The following is a 21,629-nucleotide window of genomic DNA, read 5'->3' on the forward strand; positions in this document are numbered from 1 at the left end:
TTTTTTTTTTTTAATGATTTTTTATTATATTATGTTAGTCACCATACAGTACATCCCTGGTTTCCGATGTAAGGCTCGATGAGTCATTAGTTGTGTATAACACCCAGTGCACCATGCAATACATGCCCTCCTTACTACCCATCACCAGCCTATCCCATTCCCCCACCCCCCTCCCCTCTGAGGCCCTTAGTTTGTTTCTCATAGAAGTTATCTGTTTCTTGAGTGAGTTTTAGTAGTTTGTTTTTTTGAATGAATATCTTCATCTCGCCTAAGTTAGTGAATTTTTTGGCATAATATTCTTTTATCCCCTTGATATCTGTAGAATTGTAGTGATACAACCATTCTCATTTCTGATATTGGAAATTTTTGTCTTTTGCATTTTTCTTCCGATCATTTTTATTATAGCTTAGCGTTTTTATTGATTTTCTTAAAGAACCAGCTTTTGGTTTCATTGACTTTTTATTGTTTTTGTTTTTTATTTCATTGATTTATGATCCGATCTTTATTATTTGCTGTTTTCTGCTCACTTAAACTTTGCTCTTTTTCTAGATTCTTAAGGCAGAAGTTGAGGTTATTTAAAAAAAAAGGTGGAGGTTATTTTTTATTTGAGATCTTTTTAAATAGGCATTTAGTAGTATATATTTCCCTCTAAATATTGCTGTAGCTACATTAATTTTAACATATTGTATTTTCACATTCATACTGTTTAAAATGCTTTTTAATTTCCGTTTTGGTTTCTTTTGTGATCCATCAGTTATTTAGAAATGTGTTATATAGTTTTAAGTAGTTAGAGATTTTTCCAGATATCTTTCATTTCCTGATTTCTTAACTCCATGAAGTCAGATGCCAGATTTTGTATGATTCTAATCCTTTTAAATGTATTGAGACTTGTTTTACTCTCCCAGAGTATGTTCTATCTTAGCCATTTTTCCTGTGTTCTGTGTTGAAAAGAATGTGTATTCTATTATTGTAGGGTGGAGTTCTATAGATGTCATTTAGATCAAGTTGGTTGATATTGTTCAAATCTTTCATATCCTTTCTGATTTTCTGTCGACTCTCAATTATTGAGAAAGTGGTGTTGAACACTGACTGTATTTATGAAATTATATCTTTCTCCTTTTAGGTCTGTCAGTTTTTATTTTATATATTTTAAAGCTTGTTAAATATTTAGAATTGTTCTTTGGTGCATGGACTTCTTTGTCACTTTGAAATGACCTTCTTTATACCTAGTAATATTCTTAGTTCTGCAATATACTTTATTAATATAGCCACTCTAACTTCTTTAAGTAGTATTGGAATGGTGTATCTTTTTCTGTCTTTTTTCTTTTAGCCTTTCTGTGTCTACTTAGAATGGTTGCTTTTAGGTATTACTTAGTTGAGTCTGTTGGGAAAAAATCCAATTTGACAATATCTGCCTTTTTATTTAGGTGTTTAGGCCACTTACATTTAACGTGATTATTAATGTGGTTGGTTTTTGTTTTTTTTTTTTTTAAGATTTTATTTTTAAGTAATCTCGACACCTCCTCATGGGGCTTGAAACCACAACCCCAAGAGTCGCATGTTTCACTGACTAGCCAGTTAGGTGCCCTGATATGGTTGGGTTTAGACCTACCATCATGGCTGTTTGTTTTCTTTTTATCCCATCTGTTTTTAGTCACCTTTCTCTCTTTTTCTGCTTTCCTTTAAATTATTTTTTGATCCATTTTCTATTTTTGGTTGACTTATATCTCTTCATTTCATTTGTTTGTTTTTATGGGTGCTTTAGGGTTTATAGTATATACCTGATATTTCATGGTAGGGCCACTAGTTTCTGCCACGGCCAACAAGCAAGCCAGGAACTAGTTCTTAAAATGAAAACATTTTTCTTTTTGCCTAAGGACCATGTCATTGCATCAAAACCCAGGAGCCTCTTTTATGATTCTTCTTTCCAAATTTGCTACAGACTCAGAACATTATCTCTATCTTCCACAGATATTTTGAACACCATTAGATCTGTGAGCCGTAAGGGCTGAGTGGCAAAGTGTCCTGTAATGCAGTCTCGATCTTTCCGTTGCTTTGGCCCTCTTCAGCCATTGCTATTCAGTAAACATGTTGGATCAGTATACCCAAGTCTTATAATGTTGCTTTTGAAATCTAGAAAGGCCTACTCAGCAGCATATCTTTTCTTAGTGGTATGGGTTGCAAGGTGCAACTTGATCTTTACATTCAGTATACTCTAGACCATTAACCACCAGAAACTTGACTGAGGTGTAGGCTCCTATAATTTTGTTATTATTTTCCACACTGGCATACATGTATCTTCCCAAGGTATCTACTGTCTGTTCTCCAGATCCTGTCAGCATGAGGTTATCAACAAAGTGGGTCACTATAATGTTCCATGACGTGTTGGGTCCTTGTAGGCCAAGAGTCAGCAAACATTTTCTGTAAATGTCCAGATAGCAATATTTTAGCTTTTATAAGCTATATGGTCTCTGTTGCAACTACTTCACTCTGCTGGTATGGTATAAAAACAACCATAGATAATGTGTAAAAGAATAGGTAAGGCTGTGTTGCAGTAAAGCTCTATTTACAAAAATAGGTTGTGGGTTGGATTTGGCCTGTGGGTCATAGTTTGCCAACCCCTGCTATAGACTAATGTCTGGCTTAGAGTTGATAAAATCTTGTGACAATATAGTAAATGTACTGCCCTCTCTGTCTCTCTGTCTCTCTTTTTTTTGGGGGAGCTCGAGTGAGTGCTGGGGGGAGGGGAGAGGGAGAGAGAATCCCAAGCAGAGTCCATGCTCAGTGTGGAGCCTGATGTAGGGCTCAGTCTCACAACCCAGAGATCATGACGAGCCAAAATCAAGAGTTGGCTGCTTAACCAACTGAGCCACCCAGGTGCCTCTATGTACTGCTATCTTTATCAGATAAAAGCAAAATGCTTCTGATTTTCTCTGTTTATTAGGGTAAAGAAGAAAGTGTTAGCAAATGAGTACCTACATGTCATGGAATTAATTGATTGTTTCATGTGGAGACTGCATCTGGAAAAGTATGTGTAGTTGGAACCCACAGTAATCTGTTGTCGTCCTCTAAGACACTCTCATTTTGGAGCCTTAAGTTGGAGAATTAAATGGATGTGTAGTAGGAATCACTATCTGTGCATATTTTAATAAGCCTTGGATGGTGACACTGATGTGCGTTTACCTTAGGGATTAATATTTTGATGATGTTTGGGTGGGGGAAGCTCCATGGCTTCCATTGGCCTTTCCTTCTCTGTAGTTCTAATTCCATAGGTCTGGCAGTCAGTGTTGCTGCCAGAATTATCGTCCATTAATGTACACACTCAGGATCTAGAAAATTAATCTTTAATTTGGGGTAGGGGTTCATCTAACTTGACCTACCAAGAGAAAATTCTGTTAGAAAGTTCATGTATTGTTTGACTTCAGCAAGTCCCCACTCTGACCTGTGGTCTGCAGTGGTATCCTGGATCACCAGACAGCAGACACTGGGAAAATGGGGGGAAATCTGGGATTTGATAATTGTTTTAAGAAAGAGAAAGAAGTTTTAAGAAAGAAAGGTTTTTAAAGTAATTCACAATTAGAGCTTATTTTAATATTAACATAAAATTTTCTTTTAATCCAGATGAAGCCTGGGTAATATTCTATAGTCTCTGAGTTTAAGTATGTTTTCCTAAATAAAATTATTTACTTTATTTTGGAATCTGGTAAGAGTTACTTGACAGACATTACTTTTCAGGCCTTTTTTCTGTTAGAGTATCTTACTTTTGGTTTCTTGACTTTTCCTGACCTTTTGACCCCTCCCGCCACAGTCTAACATGAATTTTTTCTACAATTTTCTAAAGTCTACAAATGTTCTGCTGTCCATCATAGGGGTCAATATGTTAAGTTAAACACTACGTCCTACTTTTGCCCTTTTTGTTTTCTTTTTAAAACATTTTATCATGGAGAACTTTTAAAAAGGAACAGAGTAAACAGTAGTATAATGAACTTTTATGTACCTGTCACCCAATTATAATAACTATATCAACATTTTGCCATTCTTGGGGTGCCTGGGTGGCTCAGTCGGTTAAGCGTCTGCCTTCAGCTCAGGTCATGATCCCAGCGTTCTGGGATCGAGCCCAGCATCGGGCTCCCTGCTCANNAGGAAGCCTGCTTCTCCCTCTCCCACTCCCCCTGCTTGTGTTCCCTCTCTCTCTGTCACATAAATAAATAAAATCTTTAAAAAAAAAAACAAACCAAAAAACATTTTGCCATTCTTCTTTCATCTGTATCCCCACCCACTAGCCACTCATCTACTTGATAATTTACTTGTGGTTCTTTTTTATTTTTATTTTTTAAGATTTTATTTATTTGAGAGACCGAGATAGAGCACAAACGGGAAGGAGAGGGAGAAGCAGGCTCCCCATGGAGCAGGGAGCCTGATGCAGGGCTCAGGATCCCAGGATCCTGGGATCATGATCTGAGCCGAAGGCAGACGCTTAATCAACTAAGCCACCCAGGCGCCCCTGTGGTTCTTTCTTTTTTAAAGGAAATTTGCATATATTAAAATGCACAAATCTTTGCTATATGGTTTAGACACATGGATACATTTATATAAACCACTCTTTTTAAAAAAATATAGATTTTATTATTATTATAGGTATGGCAAGGCCAACAGATCAAGAGACAGCTACCACTGAAAAGGTTGTTATACTCAGATCCCAAGAGAAGGGTGCACGCTACACAACCCAGGGCCATGTGGGGAAGTGCAGGTGTTGGTCAGGAGGGAAAGGAGTGGGAGAAAATGTGAGCAAGAGCCTTTATTGTGTTTTCCCTAGGAAGGAGCTGGAGAAGCAGGGTAAGCAGGTTTAGATTGGCTAGCTTGAGTACTTACAGCAGGCTCTGGGATATAAGGCTATCCTTAGTTGTCTGCTACCTGACTCTGGGGTGATTCAGGTAGGAGGATAGTGGCCCTGAGTGTGAGAGCGCCATAGAGGAGATAAAGTGTGGGCTTTGGATTAGGGGGTTTGCTTTTGAAAAGCACTCTTGCAGGGGAGTTGTTTGCTATCTCTAGAAATTAGATAGCCCTGGGAAGGGCCATCCTCTAGAGTCAGCAAGGCACCTAAGATATCAAAGCATCAAAATACAGAATATAAGGAAAAAAAACCTAATACCCCTATCATGATATAGAATATTTCCATCTCCCCAGGAAGTTCTTTCTTGTCTCTTCCCAGTCTCTGCCCCGCCTCCAACCATTGTTCTAATCTTTTACACTCTAGTTATTTTTAATTTTGTTTGTTCTATGACTTTATATAAACAAGATTATATAGTGTGACTCTTGCGTTCGGCTTCTTTTAGTATAATGTCATATGTTGTAGGTCTTTGTAGTTTGGCCGTTTTTATTGCTGAGTAGTAGTCATTGTGTGAACATGCCACAGTCTGTCCGTTCTTCTGCTGATGGACATTAGCTTGTTTCCAGTTTTGGTTTAAAAAGCTACTGCAGACATTTGTCTTTTGTTGACATGTTTTCATTTCTCTTGAGTAAATATCAGCAGTGGAATTTGCCAAATCAAAAGTGAGGTACGTGATTGACTCCTTGAGAAATTGCCAGTTTTCTAAAGTAGCTGTGCCATTTTACATTTCTTTTTTTTTTTTTTTAAGTTTTTATTTATTTATTTGACAGAGAGAGACAGGCAGTGAGAGAGGGAACACAAGCAGGGGGAGTGGGAGAGGAAGAAGTAGGCTCCCAGCAGAGGATGCTGATGTGGGGCTCGATCCCAGAACGCTGAGATCACGCCCTGAGCCGAAGGCAGACGCTTAACGACTGAGCCACCCAGGCGCCCCCCATTTTACATTTCTACAAGCAGTGTATGAGAGTTTCAGTAGCTCTGTGTTCTCACTAGCATTTAGTGTTGCTAATCTTTTTAATTTTATATTCTTTTATTTTAAAAAACTTCACAAAACTCTAAATTCAATACATTTTTCTGTTTCTTTGACACCTTTATTTTTAGGATAAACACTAGATTAATTAGTCTTTTTTCCTCTTGTGTAATTTTTTAGGCAGTTTGTCAGTTGACGAGAATGGTACTGTATTCGGCAGTTGCCCCACAAGGCAAATAAATTTCCTAATATCTCTTTCTCTCTTCTCTCTCTCTCTTCCCCCCACACACATGCCAATAAGTAAAATACAAGTTAGAATGTGATACATGTTCTAAAAGAGATAGAGATAAATAGGAAGTACCACTTTTAGGCCCTAGGGCCTGGAGGGACATACAGGCTTTTGACAGGTAATGATGTAAGAAAGGGCCTCGTGGTGAAAAGAACAGTGTGTTTTTAATACCATACAATTAGTCTCAGTCATAATTTAGTAATAATTTGTGCTCATTTGAATGGAATTGACCTGAAATTTCTCTGCATGTTCTAAAACCTGCTTCTCCAGATATTTGGGGCATCATTGAATGACCGTGCCTCCTGAACTTCGTTTTTGCTCAAAGCACAGGCACTGTGGTATAATGACGTTTGAAGGTTAGAATGGTACCATCAGGGGCGCCTGGGTGGCTCAGTCGTAAAGCGTCTGCCTTTGGCTCAGGGTGTGATCCTGGAGTCCTGGGATCGAGCCCCACATCAGGCTCCTCTGCGGGGAGCCTGCTTCTTCCTCTCCCACTCCCCCTGCCTATGTTCCCTCTCTCGCTGGCTGTCTCTCTCTCTGTCAAATAAATAAATCAAATCTTTAAAAAAAAAAAAAAATGGTACCATCATTTTGAATCTTCCTAATGACTGTTCCGGTATTCTTTTTCATCATTTTCCCTTTCTCTTGACTCTTCTATTTCCTCTTCACTGAATTTTTTCACTATACCTATAAATGTATTCAGATCTCCCTTCATCACTGCATTACAGGGGAAAAGGAATTATTTCTCAGTCCTAGTATATCTGTCAGGCTGTCATCCTGATTTTCTTTAACGGCAGTAGCATTCACTTACTGCTGCTCTGTCTTACCATCAACAGTTATTTGGCCTCTTACAGTCTGAATTTTGCCTTCACGCTCCTGAAACTGTTTTATAAAGGGTCAAAAAACCATCTTTTAGTCAATAAGCCTAATTTTTGTTTTGTTTTGTTTTTGTTTTGAGTTCAGACTGTCTTTGGCCTGTCCACAGGCATTGTTATCCATATCTTTCTTCCAGGAGGCCTCCCTTTCCTAGGCTTTTGAGGCTCTTTCCTCCTCTTGTTCTCCTAAATCTGTCTTCCTGACTCCTTGTCCTCTCTGTAAAGGTACTCTTTGCCGAGGATTTGCCCTTGGCCTACTTCTTCCCTTAGTAATCTCATCCCAACCCTTCCTTTCAGATATAAACTTCATCTGTTTCTACAGCTCTGCTACTCTTCCATTCTTCTGTTGCTTATTAAACATGCCTTGTTATCACTACAAGTTTGATATGTATAAAATATCTCCATTCTGATCAAACCTGAGTTTCTTCCAGTGGCTTTGTTGGTAGCACCATTAACTTTCCAATCACCCACACTTTAAAACCTTGACATTTTCTTTAATTTTTTTCCCTTTTGTTTCCCATATCTAAGTAGTTGTCACATCTACGAGTTTTAACCCTTGTAATATCACTCACCTCTTTCTTCTTCATTCCTGCTGTCACTGTCCAAATTCAGGCCCTCATATCAGCCAGTCTTTTGCAATGACTCCTTAAGGAAGACTTGTAGAAAGAACATGGGCTTTGCAGTCTTGTAGACCCAAGTGCTAATTGTGAAGATGACGCTTACTAGATGTCTGACTCATAGCAAATTATTTAACCTCCACTGACAGATGAAAAAATTCAGACACCAAGAAGTTAGTCTTCTTGCCTTATGAAGTACCACATTTTGAAGGATAAGTGGGAAAAAGTGTACCTACCCCGAAAGCACTGAGAAAATATTATTTGTCTTCCTTCTTTTAATCTCCTTACAATCCATTGATAAATTAATATTCCTTAAAAGCATAGCGTTAATTATATTGGTCTCTTGCTCTTCAGTGTTTCCCCATTGTCTAACTTGTTCATAATTTATAGCCTAGTATTTCCAACTGTCTCTTAATTTGCTTCAACCCCCTTTTCTGACCTTATTTCTTTCTACTCTTCATAAACATCCTTTTAAGCTAAATAAAAGCAGTAACAATGCCCAGTGGTAAAGTGGTTAAGGACATGAGTTCTAGTGTCAGGCTACCTGGGTTTAAATCCCAGTTCATTTACTTACTTTGGGCAAATTACTTAATCTCCCTAAACCTTAGTTTCATCTGAAAAAAATAAGGATGATTATAGTGCCTACTGCAGTAGGTTCTTGGAGGGGTGACATGAGATCATGTATAAAAGCACTTGTGCCTGGTACATTGAGAACAGCCACTATAGCGTCTCATTTCCACCTCCATGCTCATATTCTTTTCTCTGCAGAAATGCAGTTTTTCCCATTTGTGCACCATTTTTAAAGATCTTCCCTGGTTTTGTTACCACTCCTGTATCACCACCTTCCCCCTAGTTACCTTTCCTCTTCAGAATTTCTTTCTTTCTTTTTTTTTTTTCTTTTTAAGATATATTTATTTGACAGCACAAGCAGGGGGGGTGGGGGAAGGGGAAGCAGATTACCCGCTAAGGAGGGAACCTCGATTCTGGGCTTGATCCCAGGATGCGGGGCTTGATCCCAGGACACTGGGATCATGACCCGAGCCGAAGAAGCCCAAGACAGACACTTAACCAACTGAGCCACCCAAGCACCCCTCCTCTTCAGAATTTCTTAACTCTTTTAGTTTAGAATGCTTATTACTTTCACAAGCTTATCTGTTTTTTTCCCTTCAAAAGACTAGAAGTATCTTGAGGGCGGATTGTGCAAATCATTTATTGTATTTTCTAAAGCACAACATCTTAGAATCATGCTAAAAGGTATTTGCTAAGTAAATATATTAATTCCCTATAAGCAATAGCACTTTGGTTCCAAGAGATTTACTTCTTTAGGAACTTTTCTAAACTTCATTAATTATTGGTTCATAAAAAATTTAATTTTGTCACGAAAATGCCATTATTGGGCTCAAGGAGACTAATTAAAGAAAAGGCATTGTAGCGAAAGATAGTAATAGCAAAACAAAACAAAAACTGACCAGGTAATACTGTTTTGGATTCAGTAACTTTTTTTCTATATTGCTTCTCATTTGTTATTGTTCCAAATCCACTCTATACCTAATAGTACCTATCATGGTGCCAAATTGAAGTGTGAAGTAAGCATTTGTGGATTACAATGAATCTAAAATTTGTTGTACTGAAATAGAAAGTAGCAGATATCATATAATACATTAAAATGTGATTAAATATCTTGTTCAGTTGTTAACATGAGAAATTGTCCTTAGGGAGTATCATCCTCATGTTGTATGCAGATGGGAGTTTTCTTTTGGTAACCATTCCCACAGGTCCTAGGGGGAGAGATAGGGTGGGAGTGGGTGGGTCTCCACTTCAGAATTTCTTTCCCACAGTGATTTGGCACAGCTCCAGCCTGTCCTTCAGCATAATACATGTCTTGTCTTTGTTAAAAGAGGCTTGTCATTTGCTTTCATGTTTTTAAAAATATTTCTGGTCATTTTGAAATAATTTTAATAACAAATGGTATATTATAATTATAAAGAGAGTGCTCTAAGGCCAAGAGATAAACATTAGAAACTTAATATTTAATTTATATAGTCATATTATTTATTTCTTAGACACTTATCAACACATTAAAATGGTAATATTTTCCCATTCAAGAATGGCCATACTTTACTTGACCATAAACAGCTAAGATTTTTTAGTTATAATACAGAATATTATTTGGTTTTTTTGGTAAGGTAAACTTGTATACTTCAGAAGTACGATTTATGTAATCTGTTTAGTTGGCAGGTAGTTTTATGCTTGAGGCTCATATTAAGGATTTCTTTTTATTAGAGGCCAGTTTTCCCTTACTACTGAGAGGGTGTGGAGAGGAGATACAAAACATGACTAATTGGTAGACTAGTTGGATAGATTTTTAGATTGTGAAGTTTTTTTTCCTCTACTGATATAAAACTTGGTATTAATAGTTCACAGAGATATTTAATTTTTTGTTTTCATATTAAAATCTCAAGGAAATTGAGAGACCCAGCAATCAGCTTGGGCACAGAAAAAACTCGAGAAAATGTTTCCCATCTTAGCATCTTCTGCAGAACTTGAGGAACAAATACTTTCTTGTGATACGCGGGGTTTTGTGTTTCTCTGTACTGTTTAGGGAAGCTTTTCTGCTGTAATGGCTGAATATAAGTTGCAAAGATTTAAGCCTTTCCTTATATTAATGTTCCACCTCATTAACTTCATTGTTAGGGCTTTTACACTTCAGTGATTTAAATAAAATGATCTGACTGTAGTTCTGTTGTCCTGCCTTTCCCTCTGTCTCCTTTTTGACGTCTAGATGATTATGTATTTAGTTTTGTATTTTCATTTAGACTCAGTTGTTAATTCTATGAAGCCCAAGATAATGATAAAGTGAAACTGTGGTATGACTAAATGTCTTACATTGCTGGAGCTCTGACAGATAAGGGGATGTATTTGTGAAGTTGAAGTGGTCACTTACTTCCCCAGCTACTGTTTTATCATATATAGTGGTCTTCAAGTGGTCTTCAGAGATCAGGAACTTCATAGCTATAAGACTATTCTATTGTGAAGTTCAGATTGGTGATTAGATGGGAGCTCTCACCTACAGCCAATGATATTTATAGCCCTGGATCTCAAATAAGGGAGAGTTTTGCTTAGAAAAAGTAAGCTATGTTTGTCCTTAAAAATGTTATCTAAGCATTTTCAGAAAAAGTAGGAATTATGCAGTGATCTTTCAGGCAAAGTCACCTTTGCAAATATTTGCAACTCCTTGCAAATGGTAGACCTATTTAGGCAGTAAGGTTCTTTTTTTACATGATTCACTGCCAGATGTGAACACTCCTTAGCCTATATACCCCAGGTGCACGTTAGATGTCTATTAAAAATGTAGGGAAGCTCAGGGCGTGATCCCGGCGTTATGGGATCGAGCCCCACATCAGGCTCTTCCGCTATGAGCCTGCTTCTTCCTCTCCCACTCCCCCTGCTTGTGTTCCCTCTCTCGCTGGCTGTCTCTATCTCTGTCGAATAAATAAATAAAATCTTCAAAAAAAAAAAATTTAATTACTAATATGTTAATAAATAACTCTATGAAGATTAATCTGTGTTTGACCCATTTAAATTGAGCAATGAATTTCATTTTACATTAAGTGTAGATATTGACCTGCGATAGTGGTGTTCATTTCTAACCATTTCTTTTATTTTCCAGCTCACCAGCGACTGGAACCAGCGACTCTGTCAGGGATTGTGGCATTTATCCTCAGTCTTTTATGTGGAGCTCTGAATTTAATTCGAGGTTTTCATGCCATAGAAAGTCTTTTGCAGGTACTGTACTGTTTTTGCAATTTCAGGTGACTGCGCCTGTTGATTCTACTTGTAACTCGATTTGAATTGATTTGGGCATAGTACAGTTTACGGTGCATGCTCAGATTCTGTGTTCTTTATGCCTGCCCTAGTCTCCCCTTCCTGTAAGAACAGTGACTTCTAGTTGGCTTCTTTGACTCAGCACGTATTTATTAATTTACTTGCAGGAGGCACTATTTATAGGTATTCAGGAGACACCAAGGTATGTCTGACATGAGCACTGCTATCTCGGAACCTAGAGTTGAATTGGGAGGGGGAAAAGCAGCACATGAATAATTGCCAAGTACGTAGAGTTCGGAAGAGGAGCAGTCAGTGTAAGTCAGGATAGGAGAAAGGGGCTTTGTGGAGGAGGGGTGAGCTGGACCTAAAAGGATCTGAGTGGATAGAGAGGAATGGAAGAAAAAAGGGCACATTTATGGGCAGGTTTTTGTCCTACTTCTGTGTATTTCCACTTTATCTGTTCTTTTTCCTTTTTGTTGGTGGCTACCTGAAACCACTATTTTTTTTCAGATATTGCAACTATTTTGTTCTCCAGTGCAGTTTTTTCCAGAGACTGTGGCTATCAGAATATACTAACTTTTTCTCTTTTTGTAAACTTTTTGAAACTTCCTTTCTTAAAGTTTAGCACATTTCAAACTGGACAGCTTTCCTTGCCTTTGTTTCTGTTCACTTCCTCTAAAAAAAATTTTTTTTTATACTTCTACATGTAAATTATTTCTCTGTTTTTGGTCATCATTAAGCTCAGAATACCATTCATAAAAACCCACTTAACACACCTTATTTTCTTTTTTAAAATTGCTTGTTAATTTGGGGAACGCTCTGAGAGTACCATTCTGAGCACTGTCTGAATGTCATCAGCTGTATGGCGGCAATAGCGGAGGACATCACAGGTTCCAGGCAGCTGAGCTGTCCCTTGAGTGGGGAGGGGGTGCTTCCCATGACTTTTCAGTTCTTTTTCAAACATCCTGAACCCTCAGGTAAAGCCCTCTTCCCTTTCAGGCACAGGACAGCTGGCTGCTGTCCTTTGGTGTTCCTGTCCCTGTCCCCTAGCCAGGTCAGCTTTATTTCAGCAGAAGTTCAGTTTTGAGCCAGTTAGATAGCCTGCCAAAAAGGAAAAAAGGCAATTTGGAGAAAGCTGACTGAAAAGTTAATAAATAAGATAGCCTCTTCCTTTTTTTTTTGTTTTTTTTTGTTTTTTTTTTAAAGTTGATGTAGTGGCAAGTAGTATAGGTGGGTGAAGAGTTGGTTTTTGTTCGTGGAGGAAAGAGAGAAAGGGTTGGCTCCAGCTCAGCTCCTGATTAGCTCACTTAAATAGCTCACTTTGCTTTCTGGTCCTGTTTCATTACTTATAAAATGAAGGAGAAGACTGGATTTGATGAGTATTTCTCAGAGTATGGGGCACATTTACCACTAAAGTTGCACAGTAAATGACTTTAGGTGGTAGAGGGGTAAACATTTTTAGTTTTAGGAGTTACGTTTTTAGTGTATGGTAGTGTGTAGCATCTGTATTTGTTAAGATGAATGATAGAGATATAAAATTTTCCTTTTAAAATTAATTTTAATAACTTTTAACTTTATGGAACTTATTAAGTAAATAGTGGTATAATTTAGAGTTGGCAAAAATGTGAAGATGGTTTTCTGTGGTTAAAAAAAATTCTTGGGTTTGAAATTACCAAATTGTTAAATAAGGGGAGGGAGCAGATCTGGGTAGAGAAAAGTTTTTGTGCTTCAGAGCCTTACCATCCTGACCCAGAAGACAGTGTCTAAGTGAGGAACCGGGGGCTTAGACCCCCATTATTTTTAAGTTAAAAGTCAGACAAGGCTGTTGTATCTCACAAAACCTATTAAAGAAAATAGTTTCTTTCAGGCACTCAGATATTTTATCCCTCATCTTCTTGGACTGATTCCTTCCTTCTCCCTCCTCTGATTCACAACTTCAAAACTAAGGAAAATATATAAACTACAGCTTTTCATGCTTTGAGCTGCTACGGCTGGCTGATGCCTGCCTTGATTGCTGAGTGTTTCATGTTTTCCCTCTGCGCAGTATTGTCTTTGCCTCATCGCAGTTGTTTAGGTTTCAGAAGAGCAATAATCTGATTAAACTGATTACCACTTACGTGTAACTGATGGCTCTGAGATTTGTCAGCCTGTTGATACATAAAAAAGACATTACAGACCAATGTAACTCATGAACATAGATGGAAAACTCCTCAACAAGATATTAGCAAATTGAACCCAATGATGTATAAAAAGAATTATATACCACAGACAAGTGGGATTTATTCCGGGTATGAAAGGCTGGTGCAACATTCAGCAGTTATTGTAATCCATCACGTCAACAGGCTAATGAAGAAAAATCCTATGATCATGTCTGTGGATGCAGAAAAAGCATTTGACAAAATCCAGTACCTGTTCACGAACTCACCACAAACTAGGAATAAGGGGGCGCTTCCTCAGTTTGATAAAGAACATCTGCAGAAACCCTACAGTTAATACCATACTTGACGAGAAACAAGATGCTTACTCCCTAAGATCAGGAACAAGACAAAGCTGTCCCCTCTAACCATTCCTATTCTGCAGTGTACTGGGAAACCTAGTTAATGCAGTAAGACAAGAAAACAGAAGGCATACAAATTGGGAAAGAAGAAATATGACTGTCTTTATTCCCAGATGTTCTGATTATCTATGTAGAAAATCCCAAAAAATTGACAAATTCTTGTAACTCATAAATGATTATACCACAGTCACAGGATCCAAAATTAATATATAAAAATCAATTACTTTATATCAGCAAGGAACAATTGAAATTTGAAATTAAAAAACCAATATACTGTTTATATTGGCATACCCAAAAATGAGGCACTGAAGTATAAATCTAACAAAACATATACAAGATCTATATGAGAAAAACTGTAAAACTCTGATAAGAGAAAGAAGATTTAAATAAATGGAGAGGCGTTCCATGTTTATGAGTGGGAAGAATCAATATTGTTAAGGTATTAGTTCTTCCCAACTTGATCTGTAGATTCAACACAACCCCAAACAAAATCCCAGAAAGTTATTTTGTAGGTATTGACTAAATGAGCCTATATGGAAAGGCAAAAAACTTTGAATAGCCAACACAATACTGAGGAAAAGGAAATCAAAGCACTGACACTACCCAACTTCAAGACTTACTATTTTTTTTAAAGATTGTATTTATTTATTTGACAGCGCACGCACAAGCAGAGGGAGCGGCAGGCAGAGGGGTAGGGAGAAGCAGAATCCCTGCTGAGCATCAAGGAGCCCCACGCGGGGCTCCATCCCAGGACCCTGGGATCACCACCGGAGCTGAAGGCAGATGCTTAACCAACTGAGCCTCCCAGGCGCCCCTTCAAGACTTACTATTAAGCTATAAAAATTAAGATAGTGTGACATTGGCAAAGCAATAGACAGATGGATAAATAGAATGGAATAGAGAGCCCAGAAATACACCCATACAAGTATAGTCAACTGATCTTTGACAAAGGAACAAAAGCAATTCAGTGGAGGAAGAATAATCTTTTCAACAAATGGTGCTGGCATAGCTAGACATCCACAAGCAAAAAATAATTTTAGACACAGATTTTATACCTTTAATAAAAAAAAACCTAAAATGGATTACAGACCTAAATATAAGATGTAAAACTTACAAAAGGTAACAGGAGAAAACCAAGATGACCTTGGGTCTGGTGATGACTTTTTAGATAGAACCAAAAATATCCATGAAAGCTTAAAAACTTTTGTTCTGTGAAGGACATTAAGAGAATGAAAAGATAAGCTACAGACTAGGAGAAAATATTTGCAGAACACATCTGACAAACAGCGTATGTCCAAAACATACAAAGAACTCTTAAAACTCAAGAAAGCAAATAATACAATTAAAAATTGGGCAAAAGAATAGAACAGACACCCCACCAAAGTAGATATACAGGTGGCAAATAAGCACATGAAAAGATGTCCAACATCATATGTCATTAAGGAATTGCAAATTAAAACAAAAACGAGATACCACTAAATTCCTAAAATGGCAAAATCCAAAACACTGACAAAACCAAATGTTAGGATATATAGCAGTATGAACTCTTCATTCAATGCTGGTGGGAGCGCAAAATGGCACAGTCACTTTAGAAGACATTTGGCTGTCTCACAAAGCTAATCATAGACTTACTGTATGACCCAGCAATCGTGCTCTGAGGTATATTAACCCAAATGAATAGAAAACTTATATTCACATAAAAACCTGCACATGAATATTTTGTATCTCCTTTACTTATAATTCAAAAAACTAGAAGCAACTAAGATGTCCTTCAAAAGGTGAAAGAATAAACTGTGGCAGTCTGTACAATGGAGTATTAGTAATAAAAATAAATGAGCTCTCAAGCCATAAAAAGGCATGGCTAAACCTTAAATGCACATTGCTTAGTGAAAGAAGTCTGAGAAAACCACATAATTACATGATTCCAACTATTGGACATCCTAGGAAAGGTAAAACTATAGAGACAGTAAGTAAAAAGATCAGTGGTTGCCAGGGGTTTGGAGGGAGGTAGGAAGGTTGAATAGTTGGGCATGGAATTTTTTAGGGCAGTGAAACTCTTCAGTATGTTACTGTAATGGTGGTTATGTCATTATACATTTGTCAAAACCCAAAGAATGTACACACACAGAGTGAACCCTAATGTAAACTGTGGTCTTTAGTTAATGATAATGTGTCACTGTTGGCTCATCAGTTGTAGCAAATATACCATATTAATGAAGAGGTTAATAATGAGGAAACCGTGAACAGGGAAAGAGCCGGATATATGGGAACTCTTTGTAGTACACACTCTGCTTAATTTTCTGTCAACCTGTTCTAAAGATAAAAATCTATTAATTTAAACACACATATATGCATACCATACACCAAGATTAAAACAAAGACCGGGAAGGGAGAAGCAGTCTCTGGGCTTTGATTTGTCCTTAGGTGTGGCTCCACTTGGCAGGTAGGATCAGCCTGTTGTACCCAGCCATCTCCTAGGAAATGGTGGATTGGCTTTCTGTTCTCGTGGAGGGACTGAGCCTTCCCCTTCACACAGGCCAGGTGGGGATATCAGTGTTCCAGCCAGGGTGGAACCTGGGTCTGGGAATGTGATTCATGGTTTAGGTCAGATGTACAATTTTGTGTCCTCTGAGAATAGTGGCCATTTGGAGAAAGCCCGTGGAGACCCCCTGACCCTGCACCCATGAGTCCTTCTCAGCTCAGCCCCAAATACCCCCACCAAAGATGGCCAGGGAAGATAATAATATCTTTTAATTTGCATAAAGAAACTCTGGAACAATAAGAGACTAAAAAATGCAATAGGAACTCGACAGTTGGGAACAGGGTAGTAATGATACTCTTCAAGGTATATGCCTTGTATATTATTTTTACTCTTTGAACCATATGAATATACTATTCAGATTTTAAGTAATAAAAATGAGTATTAGCACCTATTATTTTAAGCATGGAAAAAAAAAGACAACTTCAGTTAACCCAACCTAATAAGTAGATTTTCAAGTAACATTTCAGTAGAGTAAAGGTCAATATTTTTGTGGGGTTTAAAGGGAGCCTGAGAATTTTCCTGGGTTTTTGTAACTTCTTACTGCCTCTGTCTTAGAGGCCACAGTTTCCCTAGAAGCTTCAAGGTTTTTTGATTGTTTTAAACGGTTCCTTAAAACTGTGGTGCTGGAGTGTGACGGAAGCATGGGGTAAATTACAAGTAGGGGAAAAGAGGGCTTTTTTATTAGTAGATCATTTATAATTTGGGGACTCAGTGGATGCTTGTGTCTTTGAGATGTGTCTTTCTAATGGTTGATACGGAATTCTTTTTCACAGCTGTCCTAGACTAAATTTATTCCAACAGTATTTCCTTCTCATCTGATCCAAGGAACTGTAAATTGGTCCATATGGGATTTTTTAGCTGTCTGGAAACTATGGACACCTGGTTATGTGGTTCCTTTAGGATTGTTTTAAATCTTCGTTCTGTCATAGCCACCTGACATATTCCGCATACACTCATCAGTAATTGAGATTTCTAAAACAGGGATGCTCAGAGAAAGGAATAAGGAAACAGAGTACAAAGTTGGGGGGAATATAGTGCACAGGTAGTTTGTCACTCATAGATAGTTTAAAACGATTTTCCAGCAAATTCTGATCTCGCCAAATGAGAATCACTGCTTTTGGAAATTCACTGGACTAAAAGTAGAGATTCCTATTATTCTAGTTATTGGGGATTTTATATCAGTATAGAGGGAAATGTTTTGGTAAGTGACTGGTGCTTGGAAATATTTTTCCATGTCTTGTTATAAGAATAATGAAGGAGCACTGTGTAACATTGGAAACATCTACCTTCTAAGGATTCTATGTCCTAAAGGATGGAATGGACAGTAGACAAACAGAGAGAAAGGAATGCCAGATTGCAGAGAGCACTGTGATAAATTTAGAGTTTAAGCAAGGTAGGATTAGGGGTACAAACTAGATTAACTTCAACAAGTACATCCCTTCAGTCCAAGTTAGCCAGAAAATACATACAGAATTGGGGACCTGAGGTCTCTTGCTTTTAATTTTCTCTCATTGGAGTCTATTTTATCATTGTTCATGACTGGTATTGGATAAAGGGTCGTTTCTAATCTCACTAAAGCCTTTGAATTTGAAACATACTCTCAGCCTTCTTTGTGGTTCATCATTGTATTTTGTGGTAGAAATAATCCCTAGAGTCATAATAGATAACTTGTGGTCAGTAAAAGATCTTTTTGAGATGCTGTGCTATGTAGACTCAAGTGCAAATTACAGGACATGGGACTTACCTGTTTCGAAGTTAACTGTGGTGGAATTACTCAAATCATGGTGGTCAGAGAGGAGGCAGGAAGGCAGTACACAGAGTAAGTGGCCTCAGCATTTCTTTAATACTTGATTGAAGAGCCAAAGATTTATTTGGGGATCATATTTTTAGATCTAGCTGAAAATATGTATTATATTTCCTGAGTGTGAGCAGTACATTGATATTAAAGTTTATCTTTTCAAAAAAGGCCATGAATTTTAACTCCTCTTTCTGAATGCTAAAAATGATTGCCACATTTATCTTCTAGTATGTAAGCTGGTGCCTGAGGCACATTTAAATTTGAGAACCCACATGAATCAGCATTCCTGTATATAATTAACATTGTTTGAAGATTCAGCACGTTTGTTTCTTCTAAACTAATAACTGCCTCTTAGGATAAAACAAGGAATTTATTAAAATATATAACACTGAAGTGTTTCTTTGGATTGTAAGTTCAGATTGGGGAGGTGTAGGATGAGTACAGTTTTATTTTGAGCTGGTAAAGATTTGGTGTTCACAGTAATGTGTAAATTAGATTATTTTCACTCATTTCCTAACTTTGTTCTGCATTTAGAGATGTTAATAAGTTTTTTGTGAATTGGCACCTCATGAATATATAAGCTGTTATCACATTAGGTTTATATTGCCTGTGTTCCTTTAACAATTAACCTTGAGACAATGATATTAATTAAGCTGGTACCAACCTAGAAATAATTTGCATGTGGTACATTTGGAAAAAATTGAGGATTCTGATACATCAGTAGAAATGCTGGCCTGGAATTCAGTCTGCCAGTAACTAACTTAGTGACCTTGGATGGGTTATTTTATCTTCTTGGATCTCCTTTTCCTGTTCTGCAAGATGCAGATTTTAGATACAGAGGCTCAAGGACCACTCCAGGTACTACTAGCGTTCTAAGACTCTCTGATTTTGAAATTGTTTGTAATGGCTACTACAAAGCAGAAGTAGTCAACTTGCTTTTTATTCCTTGGCTTCTTTATTTCCCATGAATTTGTTTCTACCTATTAAAGCTCAACAGAAGTTTTAAATTTATTTAGTGGCATAATATCTACGCTAAGATGCAGTGCTTGCTTGCTGGCTTTCAAAAGAAAAAGAAGTATTTTTCCGGATTCTACGCTCATTGTTAAAGATTCGAAGAAAAACGTATAAAGAAAATAAAAATCATCTCCAAATTTTCTCTGTGTTCATATATATATACATATATATATGCGCATACACACAAACATATACATATATACGTATACATTATACATGTCATATCCATTATACAAGTTTGTGCCCTTTTTTCCACTTAAGATTAAAAAGTGAATATTTCCCATTATTACAAACATTTTAACGGTATCATTCAATAACATTGTGTGGCTGTTATATAAAGCCTCTGCTTATCTCTTCATCCTCAACTTTAAAAAAAAATTCTTTCCCTCTGTTAGTTTTCAAAGCAATATGTTGGTATCCTAGTATTCCCCTAAAGATGAAAGTGACGTTTTTAAAATTTTTTATTTGAACTCCTTACATCTGCCCCCTCCTTCCCTGCTCCACTCCACCCCTGCCTTCAACTCTCTGTTGTCTTTCCCCACAAACACGCACTCTGTCCCGACTCTGAACCTCTGTTCTACCTTCCCCCAACTAGTAGCTGTTCCCTCACTTGCTTTTCATCTTCCTCTCTGCTGGCTCTCTTAGCTCATAAACATGCCATAGCTGGCCGATCTTTAAAAACAAACAAACCTCTTGATGTATGTTTCCTTCTCATTTTTTGAAAGAATAGCCTGTGTTTATTGTTCCCACTCCCTTACCTCTAGTCTCTTAGTCTCTTGTGATCTCTTTTCTGCCCTCTATTCTTTCAAATACTGACCATTAAACTCTCTAGTACCCTTCTGATTGCCAAATGCTGCAGCCACTCTTGAGGCCTTGTCTCATGTGGCCTCTCTGCCTCACCTCACATACTGTTCAGTTTTTCCTTTTAAAAGTAACTCTGTTTAATTTCAGAAATAATATTCATTTTAGAAAACTAGAAGCAGATAAATCATTATTAATAGTTTGTTACATTATTCTTGACATTCTCTTACCCTTCATTTTCATGAAACCATTCTCTCCTATTGTATTTTTTTTCTTTGTCTTCCTGTTCCTCAGTTTATTTGGTAAACTTCCTTCCTTTACCTATCCTTTAAATAGTGGCATTCTCCGATGTTCAGTACTTGGTTTTATATTCTTCTTAACTTTGCACCTTCTCTTTGGGTCTTTTCATGATGGCCTTTTTAAAAGAAGTTAGTCTGGGTACATGCCCACACATCCTCACACAGTAAAATGTGCACATGCCTACAGTTTCAAAGCCTATAATTCCAAAGCCTGTTGTCACAATAAGTCATTCTTTTCCCATTTCTCTTCCCTAGAGTCAACCACTGGGTTATCCTTCTAGAGAGAGAATGTGCATATGCTAGTACATATGAATTTATATATTTCCTTTTTTAATTGTTTTCAAAGTATTTCTATATAAATGGCAGTATACTCCATGCTTATTTGCATCTTTTCCATCTAACAATATGTAGGAGATCATTTTATATTAGTATATGGAGCTCTATTACATTCATTTTAGTGGTTGCATAGCATTAAATTTTTTTTTGTATTCCCCTTTCCTCCCACTGCATTTTATTTTAGAAGAATTCAACCTTACAGAAAGATTTAAAAAACAACACAATTAGCACCTACCTGTATACCTACTTACCCTTCTTTTTCTTTCTTTTCTGAATCATGTGAAAGTAAATTTGTAGGTATCATGACAGTTTACTTCAAAATTATTCAGTATGTTTGCTTTAAGGACTAGGAATTCTCCTACATAATCACAATACCTTTATTACACCAAAGATTTCTAAGATCAATGCAGTATTATCTAATATAAAATTCATTTTCAAATTTCTACAATTGACTAAATATCCTTTATAGTTGTTTTTTTTCTCTCTCTCTCCATTCTAGGAGCCAGTCAAGAATTAAGATTTACATTTGATTATCCTAGGCTTTCGTTTAACAACTATTTATTTATTTATTTATTTAAAGATTTTATTTATTTATTTGACAGAGATAGAGACAGCCAGCGAGAGAGGGAACACAAGCAGGGGGAGTGGGAGAGGAAGAAGCAGGCTTCCAGCAGAGTAGCCCGATGTGGGGCTCGATCCCAGAACGCCGGGATCACACCCTGAGCTGGAGGCAGACGCTTAACCGCTGCGCCACCCAGGCGCCCCCGTTTAACAACTATTTAAATAGATGACTAAAGTAGGATCTGTAGATGCAACTC

At 37.3% G+C, this 21,629-nt stretch overlaps 1 protein-coding gene across 4 annotated transcripts in view; it reads left to right on the forward strand.

The window, feature by feature from the left end:
- SEC22A (SEC22 homolog A, vesicle trafficking protein) overlaps nt 1-21,629 on the forward strand; it is a 63,056-nt gene that overhangs the window by 29,472 nt on the left and 11,955 nt on the right. For all 4 annotated transcript variants that reach the window (XM_008708152.2, XM_008708151.2, XM_008708153.2 and 1 more), the window contains one exon: nt 11,310-11,425. In XM_008708152.2, the coding sequence (XP_008706374.1) occupies nt 11,310-11,425 (116 nt within the window). The remainder of the gene's footprint in view (nt 1-11,309; nt 11,426-21,629) is intronic.

Source organism: Ursus maritimus, unplaced genomic scaffold, assembly GCF_017311325.1.
Source record: "Ursus maritimus isolate PB19 unplaced genomic scaffold, ASM1731132v1 scaffold_4, whole genome shotgun sequence".
Taxonomy (NCBI): domain Eukaryota; kingdom Metazoa; phylum Chordata; class Mammalia; order Carnivora; family Ursidae; genus Ursus; species Ursus maritimus.